This window comes from Petaurus breviceps, unplaced genomic scaffold, assembly GCF_028583685.1.
Source record: "Petaurus breviceps papuanus isolate PSGF00001 unplaced genomic scaffold, PetGlider_PUasm1.0 90686, whole genome shotgun sequence".
Taxonomy (NCBI): Eukaryota; Metazoa; Chordata; class Mammalia; order Diprotodontia; family Petauridae; genus Petaurus; species Petaurus breviceps.
This window is the reverse complement of record NW_027187309.1, coordinates 2,254,831-2,282,148: the sequence shown is the minus strand read 5'-3', so window position 1 is coordinate 2,282,148 and position 27,318 is coordinate 2,254,831. Positions and strand designations below refer to the sequence as shown.

Genomic DNA, 27,318 nt, shown 5'->3' with positions numbered 1-27,318 from the left:
CTCCAACTCACTTTACAGATGACAAAATAGAGGCAAAAAAGGGTTAAGTACAGTTAGTAAGTATCTGAGGCTAGAGTTTAACTGACAAAGAGGAGTCCTTCTGACTCTAGGCCCAGTACTCTATCTCACTTGGTAGATTTGAGTTCAAATCCAGTCTTAGAAACTTACTAGCTGTGTGACCTTGGGAAAGTCATTTAACTTGTTTGCTTCAGTTTCCTTAACTGTAAAATGGGGATAATAACAGTATCTACTTTGCAGGCTTATTATTAGGATCAAGTGAAATAATATTTGTAAAAGTACTTAGCGCAGCGTCTGGCACATAGCAGGTTCTCTATATAAATGTGTCCTCCTTTCCTCCCTCTTCTCCTAATAAGTTTAATGCTAACTTTCTTCTCAAAAACTCTAGAGCAGGCTTTCCTAAATTAGCATCATACACCAGGAAGACATATGTTTCAGCATAATTACAATACTGGTCTTTACTTTTATTGTCTTATTATCCTCACCATTGTTCAAATGAACGTGGGACTCACAGCTAAAAGGGCCACTTTCGAGATCACCCAGATCAATAGTGTCAAACTCAAATACAAATAGGGGTCATGAAGCTTACATAAGGATCTCTGCAGGCCTCATACTGACTTAGAAAACCACATATTAATATAGCATTTTTATATGTCTTGTTAAATATTTCCCGATTACATTTTAATCTGTTTTGTGTCATATTCAGGAGCACTGCAGGCTGTATGCAGGCCAGAGGGCTTCTATCTAGCATAAAACCACTAGCTTCATCTACCTTCAAGTTACTCATTGTAGAGTGGATGAAACTGAAGCCTAGCTGGGTGAAGTAACTTGTCTAGGGTCACATAGATGGTAAGTGGCAGAAGTGGAACCCAAACTCAGGTCCTCTAACAACAAATCCATTTTTTCCACTGTACATTATTATAGCAAGCTCAATCTCATTAATAACTCACGAGAACAATTCAAGATTATTTTCAGTATTAATTGTTTTATTTCTGGTTTTAGATTCAATCTGTCTATGGGCCCAAAACAATACAAGCTATATGCCTCCTTTATAACACTAATAAAACACCATTAAAATAGGTCAAAATGATTGAACACTTTAAGGAATACGAGAACATATGCCCCACAACAAATCATCTGTGAAGTAGATGGGACAAGTAGTATTATTCCCATTTTATAAGTGAGGAAACTAAAGTAGTGAAAGGTTAAGAGATTTTCCCATGGTCATGTGGGTAGTCTGTTTAAGAGTCACAATAAATCAATCACAGGCATTCACTAAGTTCCTATCTACTAGTTATTGTCCTAGGCATCAGATTCAAGGGCAAACATGAAAAAAAAGAAGTAAAAATCCCTTCCCTCATGGAGTTTACATTATACAGGAAACAATGTATACAAATATATACTCGAAATTTCTATAAAGTAACCTGGAGCAGACCTGTGATTTCACTGGTAAAGGCTACTCCTCAGGAAGGAAAGTCCCTCTACGAATGGTGATTAGCACCAGTTCTGCAATTTACAATCTTAATAGCTTTAGCAATAAATAGCTAAGTGACTTGTGGTCACGTGGTGAGGATGTGTCAGAGGCAAGACTCAAGTCCATATCTTAAATCTATAGCTTTCTGTAAATCTGGAGCAGGGGATAAGAAGGGAAAAACCACAGACTGCCTTCTGAAAGAGGTGGCTTTCAAAGGAACTTGGGAATTCTAAGAGGATTAGAATCCATATCTCTTTCCAAGTATAATGATCTTTCCATTACACCAAATTGTCTCTCTAAAAGTAGAATAGTCAAACATAGTCTTAAATGGCAGTTAAAATCTTTGTCTTAAACAGTTTTAAACAGTTTTTCAAGCTGGTTGCCCTTCTTTTTAAATAAACATTTAAACAACTTGATGAAGTATCTTAAGAAAGAGTTGAATTTCTTTTATAGTTATTGTCTAAAAGAAACAGTTCTAGCATTCATGACACTCAAGCTAAAATGAATATATTTGGGAGTTGTTCAACATTTAAATGATCAGTCTTAAAAAGCTTCATCCATAAAGTTATTTTATTCAGGAATATGTTTTGTAACTAATTTCTTAGCACAACTATCTAGACCTTCCCCTGGTCATTTGCATAGTTTGTTTAAGGTCACAATCAATCAATCAACCAACAGCTATTCACTAAGCGCCTATATGTCAGATAGAGTGCTAAGCACGATGGATTCAAGGGCAAAAATGAAAAAGGGGGGAGGGAGACAGAGAGAGAGATCCATTCCCTCATGGAGCTTACATTATATCAAAGGAAACAACAAATGTACAAATACAGGTATATTTGACATTTATCCAAAGTAATTGGGCAATTCTTAAAATATTATATGTTTTATGTTATGGCAATCAAGGAATTAATATGAAGACCAGGTGAATGAGGATGAAGAGCTCTTCTGAACCAAAAGATGGCCAAATATTTATCAATTTTTCAGGCCACAACAACTCTCACCATGGAGAGGTAGTAATCTTGATAGCAAGTCCTTGAAATGCTGAAGTGGTTCACTGACAACACTTTTGCCCAACATTTTTATATAGTTCTCTGTTGAACCAACAGAGACTATCTGCCCTGCATCTTAGTTTGAGAGTTTTATCATGAATTCTATGTGTTCTATCACTTGGCCAAGATTCATTTAATACCTTTGAAACAGTCGGTAGAGTAATGAGATCTGGAACCTATAACTGAAGACATAAAAATGGTTGACCTCAGGGGCAGCCAGGTGGCGCAGTGAGTAAGAGCACCAGCCCCAGAGTTGGGAGACCTGGGATCGAATCCGGGCTCAGATACTTAGCACCATACCCAGAAATAACTGGCCGTGTAACCTTGAACAAGTTACTTAACCTCAGTTGCTTTAAAAAAAAAATGGTTGACTTCACGGACAGACTTGGGCATCAAGTAGAGGGTTGAAGAAAGAACCCAAAGGGAATCCACATTTAGGGAATAAGAAAAGGAAGGGAAGCAACAAAGAAGGTAGAGCAGGAAAAATTAAAGAATAATAATAGAAACTGTGCTTTCCACAAAAAAATAAGAGAGAAAATTGTTTCATGAAATAGAGAATGGTCAATAATGTCAAAAGCTAGAACAGAGAAGTTGAGAAGGACATAGACTGAGGAAAGGCTATTTGATTCAGCAAGAAAGAGTTCACTGCTTACCTGTGAAAGCTATTTCAGTAGAGTAATGGGGATGGAAATTAGATATTTGGTGACTATTCAGAAAATGGGCTTATAGAAAATAGATAGAATGAATGAGTGAATGAATAGCAGGACCACAGAAATGGCCTCTGTTTATAATTTTCTATGCTAGGGGGATACCTAAGCAAGTTGGAAGGCAGGAAGAGAGGATCTAGTTAGTGGACAGAAATAGATTAAAGAAATTAGAAATGTTTCAATAACTTTGAGAGTAGTAACTCTAGAAGAGTTGAAGCCATGAGGTTCAGAGTACAGGTGGATTGTCTAGCTTTATAGAGAAAACAAATTCATTCTCTGTGAGTTGAAGGATGTCTGAGAAGGCAGAGGAGACACTGATATGTTGATGTAAACCTGGGGGCAGATGGCAGAACTCTGATCCTTTGATCCTGTAATCCTTCACTGAATAGAGCTTACAACATCCACAAAATAGAGGGAGACACCATCTGCTAAAAGTGATGGTGAGAACAGAAAATGGAGGTTTGAGGAGAGAGAACAAGGAGTGTGCTACGGATTCAGTGAGATGAATGTAAAAGAATTTGATCAATAGTAATCAGGTTGGACAGCATGAACCTCTGAAGGGCTAGGTCTGAAGGATTTTTCATCTTCTACTGAGCTAGTCACCTTATTAATGTCACAATACTAATAATATTCACTATATGCATTTGACCTGATTTTTCTGCCAACAGTTTCCAAACTTAAATAAAGAAACATCAGACACTCTAGCACTCATTCGTTCAACAAATATTCATTAAATGTCTGATACTTGTACAGCAGTTGTAGATCAATCAACCAGCAATTTATTAAATGCCTAATATATGCCAAACAAAAGCTAAAGTACCAAGCAAAAATAAAAGACAAGAACTATAGAATTCCATAATTCAAGAGTTAGAAGTGATCACAGTGATCATCCAGTTCAATATATACATCAGAGGAGTCCTCACTATAACATACCCAACAAGTAGTTATCTAGACGAAGTATTTGAATTTGAATTCAGAAGCTATATAGAGAAAAAAAAACAATTAGTTAAATTAAAGGAATTAAAAATTAAATTAAAGGAATAAATTACATGGTAGAAAAAAGAAAACAATCAACAAACATAAGACCTGATATGCAAATCCTTCTGTAAATTTAAGTTATAGTTACCTTCTGTTTTGGTGTAGACAGCAACATTCCCATTGACAAGACCAGCATAGAGATGCTGGGATGTGCAAGTTAGACTCATGACAGTAGACTTCTCAGGTGTGAAAAAGTGTTGAAGTCGCACCTTCTTCGAGCCTTGACTACTTTTATAAATAGAAATGCTTTAAAAGAAAAACAAACTAATAAGCACATGTTTAATATATAAAGAAAGGATTTTAAAAGTTAGGGATTTTTCTGGTTAACTGTTTTATTTTATTACAATGGAGTTAATAAATGTGGAGGGAGTAATCAGGTGCTTCTAGAAACAAGAAGCATTCTTTTCTTGTTAACATATATTCTGTCACATTATAGAAATATTAGTCTTTAATTTCCCAAATTTCTTGGAAGATCAAGGCAAAGAGTCATTACATTATTCTCTTCCAAATTAGGTCCATGTCCAACTGTGTCTACAGTACTTAAATGTGGTCCTCTTTTATTCTGTAGTACAAAGCATGACAAGTTTTAAAAATACTTCAGTGGTACATTTCATGGTATAAGTAAAACCAAACCTTTTTTTAAAATTACCATTCATGGTTAGGGGAATTTCCTAGAATAATTTTGATGTTTCTAATTCAGAACTTCAAAGAGTAATAATTGTAAAATGTTCATGTGTATATACTGTACTCTATGCACACATGTACATACAATGCATTGTGCATATATGCATATATGTATATGTATATACATATATGTGTGTGTACAAAGGATATAAATGTGTGTGTGTGATGACCATAGATATATAGAGAGGGAAGGGATCTCAGAGGCAAACTAGTTCAGGCTTCTCATTTTATAACTGAGGACACTGTTACTCAGAAATGTAAAATGACTTTCCCTAAATTAATTGTCAAATGAACCCTTCTGACTTCAGTAGTGCTCTTTCTACTGCACAAAGCATGCATATCATTTTTAACATCAAGATTAGTTAAATAATTCTTTGCATTATGATGGTTCACTGTTTAATTCTAATGATGAACACTTTTGAGAATTAATTTATTTGTAACTTGTGAAAGACAATATTACCTCCCTTCTTCTGTGCCTAGACAAATAGTAGGTACATCTGAAGCTTTTCCAACCACAGTTTCAGAATCCGGGGTGACATTGGACTCTTTGTGTCTCTCAGTCACTGGAATGTATACCATACAAAGAATTCGTGATTCCACATTGAAGCATTCAATGACTTTTGGGCTAGAATGTTGAAATGAGATGATGGCTATCTGGCCCATTTGATTAGTACAGCTGCCAATCTGAATTGGGAAATTAAGAACAAAAAAAGATGATCAGATGATGAAGGATTTCACAATCATCCAATTCACAAAACAGGTTTTAAAGAGGTAATGGCTTTGAAGGAAGCAGTGTGGTCTAGCCCAGAGCTTCTTAAACTGTGGGTTTAAAAATTTGGCAAGAATAAAAGGTTTCTGAAAGCAAAATGACCAAAAATTCAAAATCAAACTCATAATGAATCTGAAGTGTTTCTGGCAGTACTTGCCCATGTTTCATCGAGCACAACTTCACTGTAGCCTAGGTTCTGAACATAAAGCATGGGTACTTTGCACTGTGCATGGCCTCAGACCACACAATGCCAATGAAGGCTGCTAAACTAAAAAGGGTTACAAGTGGAAAAACTTTAAGAAGCCCTGGCCTAGTCAATGGAATATAGGATAGGAATCAGAAAGACCTAGGTTCAAGTCCTGCCTTTAACAGATCCTTACCTGTGTGACCACAGGCAAGCGATTTAACTTCTCAGTTCCTCCAGGTAATTCTAAAACTGTGCTCTACAAATAAGTTGCCACTTTACATCAGTAAAATGAGATTCCATACTAGAAGTCCTCTACATTGATTAAATCCCATAGCCAGACCACCTTTCTCTCACCTCCCAACACTACCTTCAACCCTGACAAAAAAAAGAAAAAAAGTGATTTTGTTAAGAATATAAAATACAGCTAGGTGGCACAGTGAATAGATCACTGGCCCTGGAGCCAAGAGGACCTGAGTTCAAATCCAGACTCATACACTTAACATTCACTAGCTGTATGACCTTGGGCAAGTCATTTAACCCCAATTTCCCTCCAGAAAAGCAAAACAAAAACAACAAGAAGAATAAAATATTGGGGCAGCTAGGTGGTGCAGTGAACAGAGCACCGGTCCTGGAGTTATAGCAGCACATAATAGAGACTAAGTATATGGTTAATACAATTTTGCATGTGAGGAAATTGTGGCTGAAAGGAAAGAAGTGACTTGCCCATGGTCACATAGCTGGTAAGTGTTGTCAGAATTTTTACTCTGATTTGCCTGACTCAAAGCCAGTATTCCTTATGCTAAACCAACCATTTGGCCACAGAATCTAAAGTGTGAGCATACCACAGAAATTTACATATTGTGACACTGTAGTTCAAAGCACCATGCTTTTAAAAGCAAATTAAAAATTATGTTTAAAAAAAAGTGAATAGAGCCAAAAGTAGGTAAGTAAAGTGAGGATCTTAATAAATTTCATATAATCATAGATATAGAATTGAATGAAATTTGAGGCCCTCTAGTCCAAATCCCTCATTTTACAGATGAAGAAAATGAAGGCAAACAAATTTCTATGCTTTGTCCTTAGTCACAGAAGTCACAAATGTTTAGATGTAGGATCTGAACACAAATCACCTAATTCCAAAGCCATGTAGTACTTAAGACTTTTATACTTTATAAATCATTGAGTATTTATATTGATACTTTTTTTCTTGGTTCTGACATTCTCTATGCAAGAAACTCCAAACATATGAGGAAATCCATTGCAAATTACAGTTATCTGAAAGCAGCAAGAAGTTAAAATGACTTGCCCTGGGTCACAGTCAGTATGGGCCAAAGGTAGGACTTGAATTCAGGACTTCCTGACTCTGAAATAAGCTATCAATCTACTATCTCTAGAATATAATATAGAATCTGTCTAGTATGGAACCCAGTATAAAAATATACTAAAAAGATCTAATTTCCCCAGCATGGGGAACACTCTCTACCAAATAGTTGGTAAGTCCTGGGGACACACATTGCTAATAAGTGTCAGGGGTGGGATTTGAGCCTACATCTCCCCAGTTCTAACCCTAGTACTCATTCAGAAGTGGGATGGATGCCAAATTAGTAATTATTGTTCTTTTGACTTTGGTGAACAATAACACGATTAGGGAACAGGAAAAGGAGCAGAAGGAAGAAAGGCTGAGTCTGCTCAACATTGTTCCTTCCACACATTTCACTAATTAGGAATCCATTTGGATTAATTGTCTTGTTTAAAATGCAAAAACCCCTTGAGGTTTAGATTTCCTAGGCAGTAGACAGATAAAGAATGCTAGGCTTGGAGTCAGGAATATCTGAGCTCAAATTTGACAAGAACTGTGTGATCCTGGGCAAGCTGTTAAACTTTTGTCTGCCTCAGTCTCCTCAATTGTAAAATGACGATCATAATAGCATCTATCTCACAGTATTATCGTGTAGATCAAATGAGACTATTTGTAAAGCGATAACAGTGCCTGGCATATAGTAGGTGCTTAATAAATGTTTGCACCCTCCTTCCAATTTCCATATTAGTGCAAATTAATCAGATGGTTTTTCTTCTCTATGAAGCTGATATCACTAATAGATTGGGATTTTAGGTGGAGGGTGAAAGAGGGAGAAGAAAGCATAATTTTGGCTATTAGGTCACTTAAGGTGCAGAAGCAGGCTTAAGTGGGTAGTAACAGTGAAGGTAGTATTTGGGCAGCCGGCCGTTAGAGGGAATGGTGTAGGAGAGAGGGCACTTAGAGACGGGAGTTACAGTTAGAAAAGGAAGTGAGAAGGCATGCATGATATATCAAATGCCTTAAAAGTTTGCTGAGGTCTTTGATATGGTATCCCACAGATATTTCTGTGAGTCTCATTTTTTTTTAATTGTATGAGCAAAGTTAGAACACATTCAACTGAAAATATTTACTTCAAATGTCAGGGAAGTTAATTTATGCTGCTCAATGACTTCAACAACCTTTCAGCATTTGGCTTCTGCAAGGTACATACTATCTACTGCAAACTCTAAATAGCTTATTTTCTGATGTCAGCATTTCAGTGGTTGCAAATTCATCTCTTTCCCAATGTAGTACAACAGTGGACTATTCCTAGGAAGTGCTTAGAGACAGTTTCCAGTATAAGAATGTATCAAATTGATTTGGAACAGGAAAAAATGCTATTTCATCTTTGATTTCAAGACAACTGAATAAATTTTTCAATTAGGCTAAAATATTTATCCTCATACTGCTACTAAACAAGAAAAATTTTCCCTTTATATTTGACATTGGGATTTTTTTTCAAAACTATTTTACTACTATTTTTTTTTTAAGCAATTGGGGTTAAGTAACTTGCTCAAGGTTACACGGCCAGTTATTATTTCTGGGTGTGGTGCTGAGCATCTGAGCCCAGATTTGATCCAGGTCATCCCGACACTGGAACTGGTGCTCTTACTCGCTGAGCCACCTGGCCGCCCCTAAGCAATCGGGGTTAAGTAACTTGCTCAAGGTTACACGGCCAGGTGTTTCTGGGTGGGTGCTAAGTGTCTGAGCCCGGGATTCGATCTCCAGGTCTTCTCAACACTGGAGCCGGTGCTCTTACTTGCTGTGCTACCTGGCCACCCCTATTTTACTACTATTGACTATAATGTTTTTATCTAAATTTAGAAAGTCACTTGATTTTATTTTACAAAGTTAATGAATCTTAAAATTCATGATTCAGGGGTGGCTAGGTGGCGCAGTGGGTAAGAATGCTGGCCCGGAGTCGGGAGGACCCGGGATCGGTTCGGCCTCAGATACTTAACACCCACACAAAAAAAACTGGCAGTGTAACCTTGGGCAAGTTACTTAACCCCAATTGCTATAAAATAAAATAAAATAAAATTCATGATTTAGAGCATCCTAGGGCATATTTTCCTTATCCCATGTAATTCTACAGGAAAAGAGTTTTCAATAAATTCCTTAGTTTTAAACGTAAAGCTTTCCAATACATATTTGTTGATTCAAAGTGAAATAAGTAGAACTAAGAAAATAATTGCTATAACTAAGTAAATGAAAAGAATAAGAACAAAAAATGTTAAAACTGAACACTGTATAATTATCAGCCCAGAAGTATGAACCAGAGGAAGAGAGATGATAATGAGGAGGTGGTACACAGGAGAGAGTGCTAGGCCTTGAGTCAGGAAAACTTGAGTTCAAATCCAGCCTCAGACACTTACTAGCTATGTGACCCAAATCACGTCACCCTGCTTGCCTTAGTTTCCTCATCTGTAAAATGAGCTGGAGAAGGAAATGGCAAACCACTCCAGTATCTCTGCCAAGAAAACCTGGAATGGGGTCACAAAGAGTCAGACACTACTGAACAACAACATCTACTCTTTGAAGATGTGGGAACTCTGGATGTGGAATACTGCCTCTACTGCTGGACTCAGTTGCTGTGTTGGTTAGTTTTGCTGAACTGCTTCCCCTCTGCCTTTTTTAAAATTATTTGATAAAAGAGAATATTGGGAAATCAAAGTGATTTAAAAACAAAAGATAATTTTACAAGCATTTTCAAAAAGCAAAATCAAAAAATTTAAATTAAATTCCTAAACTGCTCATAGCTTTTGACTTTGTGATCAGACTTCTGGGTATATCTATCAAGAAAAATCAAAGGAGGAAAATACAATATATACAAAAATAGTCATGAAATTACTTTTGAACCATTAAAGATCTGGAAATAAAGTGGGTGCCCATCATTTGAGGAATGCTGGAAAAAACCAACTGAATGATCTGTGAATTGCAAAGTTTTACACAACGAATATGAAGGATTCAGAGAAACCTGGGAAGAGTTATATGAACCAAAGCACAGTAAAAGAAACAAGACCAAGAGAAGACTACAAACAATGACTATAATGGCAAAAGAAAAAAAATCACTTAAAGTAATCAAAACTCTGAGTAATTAAAAAAACTAATAATAGTCCCAGAGAAAAGTAATAAAACCACTGATTCCTTGGAAAGAATGCTGTATGTAGATTGGGGGAGGGGGAGTGTCACAAAATCAGTTGTTTTTGTTTTTCCTTGTTTTTCTTTTTCTTTAATTTGCAGTTTTTAACATTTTGAACTTAAAGACAAAATAAGAAAAGAAAAAAACTTAAATACTAAAATGAAAATAAAACAAAATAAGGGAAAAAACCCATTGCCATGTGCATAGCAGAGGATTCAAAATATACAGCAAGGAATTAAATACTGCATATTGTATTGAAAGTTATGATTTCTTTCTTTGCTTCTTTTTAAGTTTTTTTTTTTTGTTCTCTGCTGTGTACTTTTTTACTTTATTCTTTTTTCCCTTCCTCCCCCACCCCCCAAGGCTACAATTAAGCACCAATATATTTATATATAGATATATGTGTGTGTGCATATATATGTATATATATAATAGATGTATATGCATATACACACATACATGTGTATTAAATACAAATGTAATGGCAAGCAAAGTAGTACTTGGCTGCTTGTTTCAGCTATTCAAGTGTCTTTGAGCCTCACCTTTGATTGTATCAAGAATCTCTGTTGGAAATAGCATACATTGTATGGCTCTTAATAGCCCTAAGGGAGTTTGAAGACTTTCCCAGCCTTTAATAGACCTAAGGGAATTTGAAGACCTTCCCTGCCCTTAATAGGCCTAAGAGCCAGTGGTGGGAGGAGCTTGCCAAAAGGGAAGAACAGGAAGGGTGAAACAGGAAGGAGAAGAGCAGATAAAAGCTTGAACATGAACTGATACCAAGCAGAACTGAGAGGGAGAATGCTTGTGATTTTGGCACTCTGCCTGTTCTGTCTGTGTTGATGTTACTTTGTCAGAAAGAAGCATTCTGTCTGTTCAAAGAGGACTTTACTGCTGTCACAGAAGTCCTGAGAGAGGACTTTACTGCTGTTACAGAAGTCCTGGGATTTTACTGTTGATTTGTAGTTTATTTCTCAGACAGAAGCCTTGTCTGTTGATTTGTGTTACTTCATCAGACAGAAAGTGAATTGAGATCATAGTGCTGACAATGTGTGTAAATATTGTTGTAGCTCTGTTAAGCTTAATTTGTGTAAATTTTGTAGTCCTGTTAAGCTTTACTTTCCTAGAAACAGAAGCTGTGAAGAGCTTGTAGTGGAACTGTCCCTGTGAGCTGAGATATAGAGAGTTGCCTATGTGTGAATCCAGGCAAGAGCTGGGAGCAGTCAGCCTGTGAAGGAAGAGCCATGGGGTTTGGAAGCCAGCCTTGAGTCAAGACGAAAGAGGACTTCACTTTGGATACTCTGTGTTGACTGAAGAGATGGTAACTTACTGTGACCTATGGCAGATGGTGTTTGTACTTTCTGCTACCCTTTAAGGGTGATTGACTTAAGGATGAATGGAAGCCGGTTTCTAGTTAAGGTGAAAGAAGACTTTACTTGGGTACTCTGTATTGATTGATGAAATTGTGATTTACTGTGACCTAGGGGTGGATCTTTAAGATTATGTAGGCCACCTTAGTAATAAGTTGTTATGTTATATTGTAGTGAAAGTTGTGCTTTAGCTTCTTGAATATTTAGCATTGGTTTATTGTTGAATAAATAAATAGAGAGTTCACTATACTACGTGATTAAATCCTTAAAGTTATTCACAGCAGCAGTCCTCTAAGGAGTTGTTTGTGATTGGCTTTACAACATACATATACAGACACATGCACACAAAAGTATACATATACTTACACATACATATGCTTAATAATAATCAGTCATATATAGATGTATACATTCATATACATCTATGCAAGGCCATACTATACTTATTTATCCTCTGTTTCTCTGAAGGCAGATAACCTCTTCCTTCATAAGTCCAACTTCTTCCATAATTTTCCAAGTCCACCAACTCATCTCTCCTATATCACAGCAATATCCCCACCTCATACTGTCCAGTTGTTTTAGTCCAAAACAACGTTGATAAATATGGCTGACACATAGCATAGTTTCCCTATTTTTCTCTTTTGATTAAATCTATTTTAGCCTTAACTTTATCCAAAATCATAATTGCCACCCCTGTTCCTTTTTTCCTAACCAATCCTATCCCTGATCTTTATGTTTGTGCATATCTCTTATTTCCTATCCCTCCTGACTCTACTTCTATCCACTACCTTGCCCTCCTATTACTTAACCTGCCCCCCCCTTCAAGCATCCTTCTCTCATCCTCCCATTGCCATGATCTAAACACCCTTGTATATCCCACTTTAACTTATTCCCTCACCCTTCCCTCTAAAGATCCCTTCCTCATCTTCTCCCCCCTCCCTCTCACCTTAGCATTTTCTTTCTTCCTGAATTTAGAAGACCTTTATACTCTTCTAAATAAATAAATACTGCTTCCTCTTGAACCCAATTCCCATGAAAGTCGGTTTCCAGAACTACCAGTCGTCCTCCTCCATCTAATTCCTCTGTGCTCTTCCTCTCACATCTCATTTGTATAAAATAATTACTCCTTTTAGCTGTTCCTAAACAGTTTCATTTTGGGGAAATAGATCATATTCAGACTTAACCCAATCTTTCTTGTAAACAACCCAATTACTAATAAGAATCTTAGACATACATTTTATATACATAAAAGGAAAATAGTCTGTCCTTATTGAGTCTGTTGTAATTATTCTTTGGTATGTACCTCTTGGTTCTTGTATGTCAAATCTTCTATTAAGTTTAGGTTTTGTTTTTCTTTAAACAAAATCCTTAAAGTTTGACAGTTTGTCAAACATCCATTTTTTTTTCATTTAGGATTATGCTTAGCTTTGCTGGATATGATATTTTCAGTCAGAACTCCAGTTCTTTTACTCTTAAATAAAAGACCTGTGGTCTTTTAATTCTATTAACTTATCTTTAACTTTATCCAAAATCATAATTGCCACCCCTTTAGTTTTAAATTATTTAAAATTTAAAATTGCCACCCCACTAGTTTTGCTGCTCCTAGGTCTTGTGTGATTCTAACTGTGCCATATTTAATTTTTTTTCTTGTTGCTCATAATATTTTATCCTGGAGTTGTGGATTTCACAATTTCACTATGATATTCCTGTAGGTTTTCCTTGTAGGATCTTTCAGGTGTGAAAAAATAGGTGAATTTTTTTTCCTATTTCTAGTTTTCCCTCTTGTTCTAATGCTTCATTACAATTTTCTTTAATTATTTCTTGTATTACTGTGTCAAAATTATTTTTTTAATCATAGCTTTTAGGTAGTCCAATTGTTCTTATGTTTTCTTTTCTTTATCTGTTGTCTATATCAGTTGTTTTTCTTATAAGAAACTTCATATTCTCTTCTATTTTTTTTCATTTTTTTATTTTATTATTTTTTGATCTCTTATAACTTCACCAGTTTCCCCTTGCCCAATTCTGATTTTCAAGGAACTGTTTTCTTATTTGAGATTCTGGATCTCCTTTTCTAATTTTCTAATTTCTAATTCTCTTTTCATAATCTTCTTGTTTTTCTTAGATATTTTTGGACAGTTTTTCCTCAATTTCTCTCATTAGATTTTTCAAGTCTTTCTAAAGTTCTTCTAGGAATTCTTTTTGGGCAGGTGACCATTTGGCCTTACTCTTTAGAGTAGAAGAGGGTTTTCTTTGCTTCAGTATCTTCCTCTGAAGACAAACTCTGGTTTTTTCTATTCCTACAGAAACTCTCTATGGTTGGATTCCTTCTCCTTTCCCTATTCAATGTTTTTTCTTAATTTGTAGTGACTTAGCTTTTGTAATCACCTCTAGTCCTGGGGTATGGTGGATAGTGGCTCTGACCTCGGATCCTCCTTCAGTTCTCCCCTCTGGCCTGGTACTGGAACCAAGACCTCCAGCCTCCTGTAAGTGCTCACAGCCAGTGGTCCCAGCCCCACCGCTTCTGCACTCTGTGCAGTTTCTGGGTTGTACTGGCTCCTTCTCTTCCCCAGTGGCTGGGGCTGAGGCAGCCTCCCAACCCAGCTAAGCCCAGAGCTTGCTGAAATGGACAAAACCTGGAGGTGTTACTCTTCACAGGGCCTAAATATCATTCTGAGATTTTTCTTCAGATCTTCTCTGATTGTCCCAGAAGGACTGTTCTGCCCCTACTCTTATTCATTTTTACTGCTCTATGTTCACTCTGAGGTACTATTTTATCTCATTTGTGGAAGAAATCTGGAGAGGGTGGAATTTTCTGACCTATTCTGCCATCTTCCCAGAATCCTCTCTGTTTTCCTTTTTCTCTTTTTTCAAAGGATGTTTTAGGGGCCTGGGTGTAGGGGGTAGGTGGGGAAGAAGAGATATTTTCAGAAAGGGCTGTGATGTAAAAAGCATCAGTGGAACTTTTTTTAAAATAAAGCTTACCCATAGGAATCCATGCTGCATGGAAAATGAATTTGGCTCAGTTTCATTGCCAAGGTAAGGTTCTGGATTATAAGCAGCGCATTCAATCTGAAATGGAAAAAAATGAGCCATCCTCAGATAAAATAGTAGTAGTGTATTTCTTCCTTTCTTGGATATAAATGGAAGGTATTTCTTCCTTATATCTCAACACAACTTTCTGTTCATATATTATAAAATATGAAAGTAACGAACAATTAAAAATAAATAGACTTCCTTAGAAGTAGAATTTAGCATTTAAGGAGATGACTGGCTAGGTTGTACTATCCTTAATACTTCACTCATCAGACCTAGTTAAATGAATGAAAACAAAACACTCATTATTGAACACAGGATGATCTTGCTTTTCTTCAAAGTACTTAGCAATGGCATCATTTATCCAACATTTATCCAACAGGTCAAAATGAATGCAAACTTTTCCCCAGCACAAAGGAAAGACATCGAACTAAACCAGTCACTGCCATGGCACCGGGAAATTCCAAGGCCAGTAAAGACTCTGAATGTAGAACAACTCCTCCTCCCTTGCAATGTTCATTTAAACTCCTCCTACCTTGGGTTGTGGGTATGAAACAAGTTTTGAGGAATCTTAGAGTTAGAAGGAGTGGGAAATTAGTATTGAAAATAAGGAACATCATTGGCATTTGACAGAGAAAGAAAATTAAAGTCACTGAATAAATTATGGCTAATTCATTTCTATATTCACATTTGTAATATGGGGAACATTAGTAAAATGCCTCCAAGCCAGAGATTTTGGTTACCCAAGAGTAGGCCCATGAAAAAAAAAAGACTTCTAATTATGAGTAATTTTGGTTCCTGATAGCTTGCCAAGTAGAGGCAAATAGAACACATAAATGTGAAACATGTGTCTCCCTCATTCAAATAATGTCTTGAACACAACAGAGCTGTTTTAATACCGAACACCCTGAAGGGAATCATACCATGCAAAGCAGTTTCAAAGGCAAAAGCCCTTAAATAGATAAGTTGTTGCTTAGCATCTACTACAGGTGTCATTTAGCTAACAGAAGCCAACCAATCAAGAAACATCTATTAAGTATCTACTCTGTGCCAAAACTCAGAAGAAAACAAAGACAAAAATCAAAGTCAGTGTCCAAAAGGATTTGACGTTGTAGAGAGGGAGACATACACACATCTAAGTATCTATAATATCTAAGAAGGCACAAACAATACAGAGGCTTAGGAAAGGTCTCCTTTAGGAAGTGGTGTTTGAGCTGTGCTTAGAAACTGAGGACAGAAGAAAGGAAGAAGATTCCAGGGGAGATGGGATGTCATTGGTTAGGAAGAACACCAGTTTGACTTGACAGAAGTTGGCAAAATCTGGCTAAAGAAACTACCTTTTAAAAAGAAACCCCATAAACTGTTCAAAAAAAGAGATGTATTCCTACTCCTGGTGATCATTCACTGTGCAGTCCAAACAGAAATAATTGCAAAGACCATATAGATACTAACAAAGGTATATTAATCATTTTAGATTTCACTGTACTTTACCTTAAACTCTTGCTGTTTGGCCACCATCACTGGCATGTGTTTAACAAGAAGGGGGTGTTTCTCTTTTTTTATTTGATTCCCATCATCTTCTACACAGAACCAGCCTAGATGATTCTCCTCCTCTATGATCATATTCAAAAATAAAATATATGAGTAAGAAGCTTTTAATGGATAAAAAGCTGCACCCAAAGGTCACATCAAGAGAACTTTGCAATGCTTTGGTTTGCTTAATTAAGTGTTGACACTTGAATATTTCAAAAATCTCTTATTTTACCTTTGTTCATTCTCCATCCTCAGATGAACATGGATAGTTTGGGGAGTTGTGATTGAAAAATTCATCAGCCCAAAGCCAATGTAGTGGGATACCTCTGAACTTAGCTAGGGGGCCCCTAGGACAATAGCTTTTGAATCTGTGTAAGACCTATACCCTAGGCTCATCCAGCATGTTCACCAATGGTGTCATCAAGAAGGTGAGGGTCACCTCGCCTCCTCAAATAGAACAGAACTGTGAGAGACTTAAACAGCTAAACTCTTTGGAACATTTTTTGGGGGGAAGGTGCAAAATGAGTCTCTGTTTGGGGGGAAAACCCCTCATTGTGTGTTTTTCAGAAACTCTAGAGCCAGAAAGAACTTAGAGCACATGCAATTATTTTAGATATGAGGAAACTGAAGCCCAAGGTAGATAAGTGATATTCCCATGGTCATACAAAGCAGGATCAGAACTGGGATTTGAATACAGGTGGTCTAAGTACAAATCAAATGTTCTTTCTATTCCTAGATATCTTTTCTTGTTATGACCTAAGGACGATTTCATTGTTTTGTCTTTCTAAAAACTGGAGGGTGGTTTCAACCAGTTCTGAGGTGCTCCTTACTTCCATTAATACCACACTTCCTGTTGGCACTTTCTGAATGAGATGAAAACACATTAAAGACTGTGAAATCCAGCTGTTTCAATCCCTGTGGGTTTTATTAAAGCAATTCTGATGTCTGAGTTCACACACCAGGGTGGCAGTGAGAATAAATTAACTGACACTGGCACAATGCTCTTGAGTGAAAAATGAAACAGAAACTGAAAGTATTTAATGGTAAAAAAACAAACTATGATCTTAGTAATAAAAAAAAATCTTTTAATCCGGACACAAGAAAGCAATTCATTGTAAGTTCGGGGCTCCAATATCTTGAAAAAGGCTCAGCCTAAACTCTTGTTCTTCAGAGATCACGTTTCCTTACAAAGTTCCTTTGCAGGCAAAGTTGATAATTCACTAAACTCTATTCACTGTTAGTGACTCCTCTTTAAATGAGTCAGTCAAATTCAGGGGGCGTTTCCCATTTCAAAACAAAGACGCTTCTTCACTGCTGAAACATGGCTAACCAGGTTATTGAGTTATTACTCTGGACAACTGATTTTCTTTTCTTTTCTTTTCTTTTTTTAGGAGTTTTCCCCTTGGCTTAGATAACAGCTTAATTGTGAGTCCTAACACACACACATACACACCACCTACAATTTTCCCCAGTAACTTATACATATGTATAATGTATATAAATGCATAATGCTTTCATATAAGAAATTTAGGGGCATAATAAAAATTGAGGAATAGATGAAAGGGAAATTAATAGATGACAAACTTGGAACAAATCCAAGTACCCAGTCATAAAATATTAATTTAAAGAATTGAAGGAACCTTAAAGATCATCTCATCCAATTATTTCTTTTACATATGACAAAACTGAGACTCAGAGACATTAAGAAACTTGTCCAAGGTGACACAGCTAGTTATTTGGGATGGATTAAAGTCTAAGAGTCTTGAGTTGGAAGACTATTGGGAGAAAAAGAAGGTTTTTCTTAAGCTAATGAAAAGACTGAGTTAGATAAAGCTAATAAGCAAGATAAAACAAATTCTACACTAATATAAAACTAAACAAAGAAAAATCATCCATCTTGTGCTCATTTCTTTAGTATGGTTATTTTGTTTTATTCTTTGATGACACTGGTATAGTCCAAGTGAAGTTTGATAATAAAGAGGTCATTTTATTTGTTTACTAGTCACTATGGGAAGTTATTCTATTCATATTATCCTTTTATAAACATATTTTATTGTAATCTTGAAAACTACCCAGGGAAAGTAGAAGAATGTCTCATTTAGCTTTAAGTAACTAAATCTTACCCAGGGCAAGCTTAGCCATCTGTAAGTTGTTGATCCAAGATTGTTTGATGGCAGGGGTAAATGTATTAAACACAGCTGTAAAGAAAGTAGGCCGGCCAGACCTGCCAGAAATAATAATAAAACAGTAATCACTTTTTTTTAAAAAAGTAAGCTCCTTCACCTGAAATTTAATTACACGTTTTGTCTATCTAATACAATCATTGGGACTAAAGGATAAAGACAGCTCTATCGTAGTCTTTCTCTCCCCCCTTCCAATTCCTCCAAGTTATTTATACTAAACGAAGTCTCATTTTAAAAGTTCTACTAACTTGTCTTGTTTCCCTGGGAGCTGCAACTGAATTCGACAGCAATCAGCTGCTCGGATTTCATCTTCTTTTTTCATGATAAGCTTTTGTAAACCTGATGTCCAATCATGTGCCACTGACTGGTTTAAGTTCTACAAAAAAACAACAAAAACATAAAATTATGTAAAGTAATAAGGAAATAGAAATAGTATTCAAAACAAGGCTGTAGCAAGAAAAATTCAGAATGCTGATTAACTATTATGTCTGGTGACAAAAAACTTTTTTTTGTAGTTCAAGGTGCGTCTTGGCATTGTACAAGTTGCAATAAGACCTAATTTAAGGAATCTGAGCTTGTAGTCAAAAGCCTTTATAAAATAAAGGGGAGGGAATAGTTTTCATGTTGTTTTTCAAAGATAAACACTAATAATCAAATCAGCCTCTAAGGTTGAAATTCATTCTGACCCCTCCAGGAAGAAAATTTTTAAAGGAAAATGAATGTTGTATTTGAGACCTCACAAGGTATTATTGAAGTTTTTTAAATGAAATCAGCATTGAAAGTGAATGCAGTTGGGAGGTTACCTGATAGTTTCCTTTAAGATTTCCTATCAATTGACTGATTTGACCAACTACATTCAAGTCATGCAACAAATTTTGTAAATCATGGTACAGTTGTCCTGGCCCCATGTAAAGTTTGTCTGTAACAAATAAAAATATGTAAAGATGGTGCATCAAAATACAAATACAAGTCAAAATAAAAATGGAAACAAATTAGTAGGAAAAAAAAACATTCCTGTTTGAAGGGTTTTTTTGAAAAAGCAGAAGAAGAGAAAAAAAAAGTGTGGGATCAGGAGGCAGATAAAGAAAGGGAAAGAAAGGAAGCACATACAAGTGAATTATAATTTGGTTTCAGTAAAAGTCAATCTTCTGAAGTAGCATTAAATACAATATTTAAAAGAGGGTGCAATTCTACTAAGAGAATTTCTTGAGAGCAGTAACAAGTTTTCATTTTATTTTTGTACCCCTGACCCTTCTGAGGAAACACATGGTAGAGTAGACAGACAACCCCTCTAGAGTCAGGAAGACCTAAGCTCCAACCTGCTTCTGTCACATATAGTATTAGCTATGTAATGCCCCCAAGAAACTTTGTAAGACTTTAAGTTACACCTCTCAGTTTCCCTAGTTTCCTTGAACTCAGCTCAAAGCCCATCTTTCCCCTCCCTCCTTCCCCCTTCCATACCTGCTATTTAATGCCTTCCCCTTTCAGATTGCTTTCCACTACAGTGTATATATCTTATATTTAACTAGAGGTTTATGTGTTGTACCCTCCATTAGTGTATTTCCTTTAGGGCATAGGCTGGGGGAGGGGGCGTGGAGGCAGGAATTTCATTTCATTTTCTTTGTATTTCCAGTGCTTAGTATAGTAGCACTTAAATGCAAATAGACTGACCAAACTGTACCAGCAAAGGAAGTTCCTTCACTGGGAATTTCAGCAAGATTACCAGTGAGACACCCCAATCTCTTCCCCATCCACCAAAAAACAAAACAAAACCTCAGCACCTAGCACCTAGAAAATATAAATATAAATGCTTTTTTTGTTTGAATGGCATTGCTCTACCTAACACTATTAACTGGTTGCATTGAAAAAACAAATACAACTTTAGGTAAGTGAGTACTACAAATGGCAGATCCAGAGGAATCTGGCTCTGCAGAACAAAACCCTCAGGGTGAGGATGTAAGACCCAGAGTGCCCTTGGTGTGGAACATAATCAGAGCTCAGGCTCTTGACTTTGTAAATAAGAAAACTGAGACTCAGACTAGGGAACTGTCCCAAGGCCATACAGTTAGTGGCAGGTCTAAGACAGGAATACAGATATTTTCACTCCTAGCCCTATACTCCCCCTTCCACCTGACGATATCCCCCAAAGAATGGACTTTTTCTGCTATTGAAGTGAGGAACATCTTGACATAAACAGCTCAACCAAGGCTTTGATTTAAAATATTTTCTATTCTACTTTGAAATGCTTACTTAAACATGCCACAGGCTGTTACTATCACAACTAAAAATAGAACATTTCTTCACAATCATTTAGGTACCAAAGGACTGCAAAGGACTGTCAGATTTACTATTAATGTACAAACTGATAGATGGAAAACAACTCTGTTGCTTTTATATGGAAATGCCTGTCTATGTGTGTTGCATAGTAATTACCAGTTCAGTTTAACTTCTGTTTAACTTAGACTTCTACTCGTAAAAACAACTGCTTAATTTATTGCACGAAACTGAAATAAAGATTCCAAAGTGGGCACTGAAAAAAAGAGGGACTTTGTTATCCTGGACTTCTCTTGAAGTTTTGCTGTATGCTTTGTACCAGTCCCCAAACAAAGTGAAAAAAAAAACTGTTAGGAATGAATGGGCTGCTTTTCTGCTTAATTATTCCTATTTACATGAAAATTTTAAAACATTCCCATTCCTTTGTTTTTTCTTTTATATTTAGGCTTTCATGATGTAGGTAAAATCTAAATGTGAACTTTAGCCAATATTCTGAAGGTAACTAGTTGGAGAGTGGGAGGGGGAATATAAGTTTCTGGGTGGCAGAGAATGTTTTGATTTTGTCTTTACTCCCTAGTAATTAGGACATAGTAGATGCTTAATAAATGCTTTGTGCAATTATGATGAATATCATATTTCATGAATCAGATGAATTCAATAAAATATTGTTGCACGTAAGAAATAACGAACATAAAAATATGAAGAAACATGGGAAAACTTATCTGAATTGATGCAAAGGAAGGGATGCAGAACAAGGAAGAAATATACACAATGTCTACACAATGAACAATAACAACTAATAGTTGTGGCAATTTATTTCATTTTTCAATGATTCTTTTTCATTTTTTAAAACCATTTTGGAATGAAGGGATTAAATCAGATTTTTTTTTAAAAAAACCTTTACAACTTTGCAATCTATAAATTTTCATTTAATATATCTGTATGGTAATCTCTATTTTGGAGGCGGCTTCTTTTACATGTAGTTGAAGACTAAATGTTAAACTGACTAGTTTTAAGAAAAGGTGTCAAAGACTCAGACAAGGTGCCAGATTCTGTCAGAATAACTAGAATTATAGGGACTTATAAATATATATATATATATATATATATACACACACACACACACACATACATATATGCATGTATATTTGCAAATAAAAATTGGGAAAGATGGTCTGACCAAGGATTCATTTTTTTCAAATCTCTATTAAATGCATACTTTCTTTTCCTAAATTTGGAACCATCAAAAAAAATCTAGAGTATATATATGATCATTGCAATTTGGGACATCTTTAATATTTCTTTCTAGCTACAAACCCCAATACAGGGAAATTGCTCAGGGAAAAATAGCATGCTATAGTTGGGCACTGTTTTAGAAGGTAGGATGGAAAGATTACAGCAGAAATAATCCCATAGTTGTAGCCAAGAAACTTAAGTCAAAAGTCTCATGGGTTAAATTTGTCCCTTTACTTTCCTTAGACTCAGTTTTCTCAATCGAATAATCAACATCCATGAAATACCTACTATGTGCCAGTCACTGTGCTAATTGCTGAGGATATAAAAACAGGCAAAAGTCTCCTCCTTCAAGAAGTTTGTAATTTAATGGGGGAGACAACATGCAAATAAAAATATACAAAGGAAGCTAAATACAGGAGAAACAGGAAATAAATAACAGAGTGAAGGCACTGGACTGAAGAGGGGTTGGGAAAGTTTTCCAGTAAAAGACTGGACTTTTAGTTAGGACATAAAGAAAGCCAGGAAGTCAGTAGGAGGAGTTGAGGAGGGATGTGTTCTAGGCATGGAGGCACAGGCAGAGAAAATACCCAAACCAGAGAGATGGAGTGTCTTGTTCATGGAACAGCCAAGAGATCAGGGTCATTGGATTAAAGAGAATGTGACAGGGAATAAAGTGTAAGAAGACTGGAAAGGGGTTGGGTTATGAAAGGCTTTGAATGGAAAGCAGAGCATTTTGTATTTGATCCTTGGGGAGCAGTAGGGAGTCACTGGAGTTTATTGAGTGTGTAGGGAAGGGGAGGTAGAGAACGCTATTGAACCTGCACTTTAGGAAAATCACTTTAGTGGCTAAATGGAAGGTGGATTAGAGTGGGAAGAGACCTGAGGCAGGCAAAAGCACAAGCACCAACAAGTTATTTACAAAATAGTAATGATAGTATTTGAACTACCTTACTCAGAGAGTTGTTGGTCTGAAGGTTCTTTTCAAATAATTGCAGTACATGAACAGAGATAAGTAAAAGCACAATAATTTGAGGAGGGAGAGAACACTAAGATGTGTGGGGAGGGGTAGAGGAAAATTGGTAAAGATTTGGATGAGAGGTGGAACTACAGCTAAATTTCAATATGAGATTTTCACCTGTTTTCCAAGAAATTCAAGGAAATATGGAATTTTAGCAATGCAAACTAATAAAGATAGCAATACAAGCAAACAGAGAGCTTTGTATCACTTCTCTCTAGCAACAAATCAGTTTAGTCTTTCCCTGGTCCCTTTTGTAATTATTCTAATTGGCAAAGCTGGAATTTGAACCTAAATCCTCTGGTTCCAAAGCCTATATTCTCTCAAGTACATTGATTTCATAAAAAAATTGGGATTTCACATACCATTTTATTGAGGGAAAAGAGTTCTGCCTTTCCTCTTGGATACTTTACAGTTAGTGAGGGGTTTGAAAATAGTAACTAGCAGAGTATGAATTTTCAGTTAAAACTTGACTATTCAACTAAACAGGTTTTCAAATAAAGTGGACATAATGGGCCATGGAGGCTGCTATTAAAGAACATTAATGGCAACTTCAGAAAGGAAATCAGAAGCAGAGAGAAATGTGATATGATTTGAGCAGAAGGAGCAAGTAAAGGTTCTAAGTGTGCTAACAGAAGCAACAAGCAAAGACCCTTCCAGTTAGAAACAAGAAAAATTGACTTTGATTCAGAATGCAGTGTTGAGCCATTTGGGATTTGAGGTATTACCTTCAGAGTGAAAGGAGAGGCGAATCGTTTGGCCCATAATGGAGTACTAGAAAGAGCATTAGGCTTGCTGTCAGAAGATTTGATAGGAAACCCAGCTCTGCCACAAATTAGTTGTGTGATTTGAGGTAAATCCTTAACTTCTATGAAGCCTCAGTGTCCTAATCTTTAAAATGGGGATAATAATCCTTGCACTACCTATATGAGTTGTTGTGAGGACTAAATGTGGAATGAATGAAAAAACACTTCATAAAAAGGCAAAATAATGTAGGGAATAGAATCTTTGACTTGGAGTTGGAAAAAGTGGATTTGACTCCCAACTTATACAAGTTAGGGTGACCTCTCTGAAGCTCAATTTCCTCCCTAAAAAATGGAGTTAGAAATATTTATACAACCTATCTCACACAGTTGTGGTGAGGCACAGCTAAAAATAATATTCATGCACAAAGACTGTTGCTGGAGAAAAGTGATAAAAACGTCCCTAGCCTTTGTAGCTTCTTTATATCATTGTAGACCTTTTTGTTTACATGGAACAGAGAAGGTTGATGGGAAAGGCTAAAAAATTGACTTTAGGGGCAGCTAGGTGGTGCAGTGAATAGAGCACTGATCCTTAAGTCGGGAGAACCTAAGTTCAAATCTGGCCTCAGACACTTAACAGTTAATAGATGTGTGACCTTGGGCAAGTTGCTTGTCCCCAACTGCCCTCCAAAAAGCAAAAAAAAAATAATAATTGACTTCAGTTTCCATAATTTCACTCCACCTCTTTCATGTTTGATGAAGTAATATTTTTCTCATCCAGGTGAGAACCCATTTTAGTTCTTATCATATTCCCCTGGATGAGAAAAATTTAATTCATCAAACAGAGCACTAAAATGGTTTTTTGGCCCTAAGCAGATGCCAGTTGGAATGAAGGACTCAGAGATGTCAGTAGAGGAGACAGCAATTCAAACAGGAGATAAGAGTTCAAAGAGTAAGCATGCTTATAGGTTTTTAACTTTCTAGGAGAAAAGATGAAGCAACTATTCCTTGCATAAGACCCTCTATCTTCCCATTCTGTGTCTTTTCAATAGCTGTCCCCCAGACCCAGAATGCTCTCTCTCCTCATCTCTACCTTCAAGTTTCTGTGTAAGTTTTGTGGAAGGAGTTCTATAAGAAGCCTTTTGAATTTTAGTGCCTTCTCTTTGTGATTACCTCTAATTTACCCTGTAAATATCATGTATGTACATCATTGTTTGCATGTAGAAGCATGAAGAATGTCAACTTCTCGAGGGCAGGATTATTTGCTGCCTTCCTTTGCATCCCAAGAACTCAGCCCAGTGCCTGCGACATAGGAAGCATTTAAACTTGTAGCCTTGACTTGAAGGGAAATGTAGCCCTCCATTCAGAGGAGAGGCTTTCTAGCCACAGAATCTGCTGACTAGATAGATGAGAACAGAGTAGCAGATGGCCCTGGAAACAGCACCTTAGCTGGAGACTATTGCTGCAGCCTGGTGGGAGGAGTGAAAGAACTGTAGTCCTATGCAGAAGAGAAGGGGATTACTAATTAATTGAGTCGATCAGGTGGTACAGTAGATAGAGCTCTGAGTCTGGAGTCAGGAAGACCTAAATTCAAATTCTGCCTCAGACACTTAACTAATTGTGTGACCTTGAACACGTTACTTAAAACTATCTGCCTGAGTTTCCTCACCTACAAAAATGGCCATAATAATAGTACCCACCTCCCAAGGTTGTTCTGAAAACAAAATGAGATATTTGTAAAGCACTTTGCACACCTTAAAATGCTATATAAATGCTAAATATTACTGTTAATTATAAAATTTGAACTGGCAGTTAGACATAGTATGAGGTGGTCCTGAACATAAATGAAGACCAGATGAAATAGAGATGTGACACTCATAGAAGAGAAAATGACATGATATCCAGTGGAAAATAATGCCTTGGTAGCTAGCAGACCCAGCAGAGGACAAAGTCAAGGCAGCAGCACAAGTCAGAGGAAGTTCTGTAGCACTAACGGCATGAGTTGTTCCTCCATGGACATAAAAATAAACCTGGACATAAACATTCTCCACATGTGATCCCTATTCTGGTATAATCCTCTCAGTGATCTGTATTTCTGGGGCAGTGATCTCAAGATTTACAGGAAGACTGTTCTGCTGTTATTTTATAACTCTGTGATTTCATTAAATGCCTTTGCTTTGAACTAAGTGTAACTTCTGGCAGACTAATAAAAGCAAGCACATCAGTGGGGGCTTGCAAGCTATAGTTTGGAGAGCATTCTGACCCACAAAATCCCTAAAACCTGAGATCACTTTCTAGGGGCTGATGGTTGTGAGGAATCTCAGTGTTATAAATAAAAAGCACTGTATAAACTTTAAAATGCTATATAAAAGGTCAAGTATTATTATAGATTGTAATGCACTATAAATTTAAGTTCTTTCATTATTTAGCTGTATCTTTCTCCCATATTAAATATACATAGCATATACTAAAAGTGGTTCTTTCCAGACTTAGAGAAGAAGTTGTACACTAAGTTGAGTGGGTGCTAATGAGAACACAAGATGAGTAACCAGGGTCCCTGAAATCTATTCCTAGCTCAGTGGAAGATTCACTGTGTTACTCTGGGAATAGAGTTTAATTTCTGAGTCTGCATTCCATTTATAAAGTGACAATCTTAAGAACTGGCAACCAAAAAATACTTATTAAATGTATGAACCATCCTAAGTTCCTCATGTGAAAGATATTACTTCTGTTTTCTTATTATTCTTCTGAATATGGTGCTCCCTAATTAGGAGCTCCAATACTATAGGAAAAGCTGTCAAAGGGAGAATACAGCCGAAAAGAAGCAGTACTACCTTAAAGATTCACATTCCAAGCACCATATGAGCTTAGTTGTTTTTGTGGCATTTAAAGTATTTTGGCTGCATAATTATAAAACAAATTTAATCACCCATAATGTTAATCAAGTCCTTAGCTTGCTGATGCCAAATTTAATGTTACTAGATGGGTATTTATTGTATTATTCATTGTGAATGCAGTAAGGTGTGCTAATAACTAAAGCAACGTCTCAGAGAGCTCTGGGTCAAACATGACATAAAGGTTACAAAGAAGTATTATCGTTAACCTCCGGAACTCTTGATTGTACCAAGCTAACCAATGGAAACTCTGAACTTTCAGCTGGGTCAACTCAAATCAGCTGGAGTCAGATCTAAGAAGAGATGTACTTTTCAACTTCTCCCATTATGAATCCCTCTTGTGAACTTGGATCCTTATGTCCATAGTAATTCTGGCTCTGCACTCCCTCTCCAGGCTCAGCTTTCACTGACTAATTGCTTCCAGTGTTTCCACAGTTTAAAAAGGAAGGGGGGAGGAGAGGGGGCAGGGAGAGAGAGGAAGGGAAGGAGAATGGGGGTAGGAAAAGAGAGAGAGAAAGAGAGAGAGAGAGACAGAGAGAGAGAGAGAGACAGAGTGAGAGAGAGAGAGACAGAGAGAGAGAGAGACAGAGAGAGAGACAGAGAGACAGAGAGACAGAGAGAGACAGAGAGAGA

General features: G+C 36.6%; 1 protein-coding gene across 4 annotated transcripts in view; it reads right to left on the bottom strand.

Moving 5' to 3' along the window:
- ARHGEF10 (Rho guanine nucleotide exchange factor 10) overlaps nt 1-27,318 on the bottom strand; it is a 233,388-nt gene that overhangs the window by 44,401 nt on the left and 161,669 nt on the right. For all 4 annotated transcript variants that reach the window (XM_069065400.1, XM_069065398.1, XM_069065399.1 and 1 more), the window contains 7 exons: nt 19,327-19,442; nt 18,772-18,899; nt 18,464-18,564; nt 16,299-16,420; nt 14,757-14,843; nt 5,431-5,654; nt 4,375-4,532 (listed from right to left, as the gene is read on the bottom strand). In XM_069065400.1, the coding sequence (XP_068921501.1) occupies nt 4,375-4,532; nt 5,431-5,654; nt 14,757-14,843; nt 16,299-16,420; nt 18,464-18,564; nt 18,772-18,899; nt 19,327-19,442 (936 nt within the window). The remainder of the gene's footprint in view (nt 1-4,374; nt 4,533-5,430; nt 5,655-14,756; nt 14,844-16,298; nt 16,421-18,463; nt 18,565-18,771; nt 18,900-19,326; nt 19,443-27,318) is intronic.